The 1,893-nt window shown below is 46.5% G+C and overlaps 2 protein-coding genes across 4 annotated transcripts in view; one reads left to right on the forward strand and one right to left on the reverse strand.

Annotated features, from left to right (window-relative positions):
- The window catches only part of Acaca (acetyl-CoA carboxylase alpha), a 266,070-nt gene that overhangs the window by 23,618 nt on the left and 240,559 nt on the right, over nucleotides 1-1,893 (forward strand). The gene's annotated exons all lie outside the window — the stretch shown is intronic.
- CUNH17orf78 (chromosome unknown C17orf78 homolog) overlaps nucleotides 1-1,893 on the reverse strand; it is a 17,018-nt gene that overhangs the window by 3,069 nt on the left and 12,056 nt on the right. For 2 of the 3 annotated variants that reach the window (XM_028772463.1, XM_028772462.1), the window contains 2 exons: nucleotides 1,279-1,403; nucleotides 231-350 (listed from right to left, as the gene is read on the reverse strand). In XM_028772463.1, the coding sequence (XP_028628296.1) occupies nucleotides 231-350; nucleotides 1,279-1,403 (245 nt within the window). Of the gene's footprint in view, nucleotides 1-230; nucleotides 351-1,278; nucleotides 1,404-1,893 lie in introns of those variants that run through there. The other variant, XM_028772464.1, reaches the window with a different exon arrangement.

Here is a 1,893-nt window from a genome sequence, read left to right on the forward strand (position 1 = left end):
TCTCCACCTCTGCTTCCTGAGTGTTGGGGTTAAAGGGGTGTATGCCACCACATCTAGCCAGTATTTTGTCACAGAATAATTCATCTCATTTGCTTTATAGCTGAAACATTACCCTACATCCGAGTACTCTCATTTGCTTTATAGCTGAAACATTACCCTACATCCGAGTACTTACAGGTTAACACTGTTTTGTCTAAACAAATGGCATAAACTATACAGAGAATACTTCCCTTCTCAGGCTGAGAGTCCAACTGGTACTCAGTTGTCCCAGGTTGCTGGTCTTCTTCCTTCCTTTCTCTTCTCCATAACCATTGGCATTGGCACAGCTGTCTGGCTCGTAGGCATTGACTCTGAAGAGAGCATGACTTGTTATTATTTCAGTGGCTGGTACACATTTGATTATCTTTAAAATCTCATGTCAATAAAATAGTACTTTATTTTCTTACCCCTCTCTCCCTCCACCCTTCTCTCTCTCAGGTAATCTGGCTGACATCAAATTTGCAATATGGGCAAGGCTGGCCTGGAATTCCTGGTCTGCTCTCTACTTCCCAAGTTCTAGGATTCTAGAAAAATCCTCATCTCTAAGGAAGACACTAGAAAGTGGAGAGAAGTTCACATTAAGAGAGTTCCTTAGGGTTGGAGAGATAGCTCAGCAGTTAAGAGCACTGGCTGCTCTTCCAGAGGTCCTGAGTTCAGTTCCCAGCAACTGCATGGCAGCTCACACCTGTCTGAAACTTCATCTCCAAGAGTTCTGACACCTTTACACAGATACACATGCAGGCAAAGCACCAATGCACATAAAACAAAAATAAATATTGAGAGAGTGAGAGAGAGAGAGAGAGAGAGAGAGAGAGAGAGAGAGAGAGAGAGAGAACCAACCCTCAAACCGGGAGTGGGGTGGCCACAGCTGTGTATGCCTTTAGAGGCAGGTGGATCTCTCAGTTTGAGGTCAGCCTGGTTTACAGAGTGAGTTCCAGGATAGCCCAGGGCCACACAGAGAAACCCTGCGGGGGGTGAAGGGGGTAGCACTCTTTGTATGCGCCCAGTGCTTCTCATATGGGATGGATCCCGATTACCTTCCATAGCCAAAGGCAAGGCAAACACCAGGAACCCTATTTTACAGATAAGGCAGCTGTGGAATGGAGAAGTCAAAGCCACTTTCCACAAGCGCCTCAGCTGGTGTCTGCCTTCCTAATACTACGCTGCCTTTCCAACTGAAGGCAGTCTTCATTGATGAAGCCTGGAACCTTGTGCATCAGTACACATTGGCAAACTTACCGGGCACGGAACTTCAAAGATGACAAACACTATAATAGCAGCCCCACTGAGCAACAGAGTAGCAGCAATCAGAGCTTTGACTACAAGACTCCATTTCTGCCTCCTCTTTAAGGACATGTCTATGTCTGAAAGGAAAGAGGGAAGGGGAGAAAGGAGAGAGAACATGAGCAGGGCTCACCTAGACATGAACTCCTTGCTCACAGATTAATCAGGGACAACCTTACTCAGAGACAAAGACTGAATTTCTGTTTGGGTCTTAGAATCAGGTGGGTGGCATCATGGGCTCTTCTCTAGCCTCTTTTACTAATGAGCCACCTTTCCTAGGATTTGGGACACTCTATAGTCATGCATGGCTGAGTCTTGCACTTTTCTTGTGAAGAAAAGGCTTGGGGTGCACAAGGAGTGCTTAACCCATCACCCTAGTCAGTCCTCTTGAAGATCTCAACACTTAAAAAGTCAGGCTGGAGAGATGGCTCAGCGGTTAAAAGCACTGACCACTGGGCTGGAGAGATGGCTCAGTGGTTAAGAGCACTGACTGCACTTCCAGAGGTCCTGAGTTCAAATCCCAGCAACCACATGGTGGCTCACAACCATCTGTAATGAGATCTGATGCCC

Source organism: Grammomys surdaster, unplaced genomic scaffold (genome assembly GCF_004785775.1).
Source record: "Grammomys surdaster isolate TR1022 unplaced genomic scaffold, NIH_TR_1.0 213, whole genome shotgun sequence".
Classification (NCBI taxonomy): Eukaryota; Metazoa; Chordata; class Mammalia; order Rodentia; family Muridae; genus Grammomys; species Grammomys surdaster.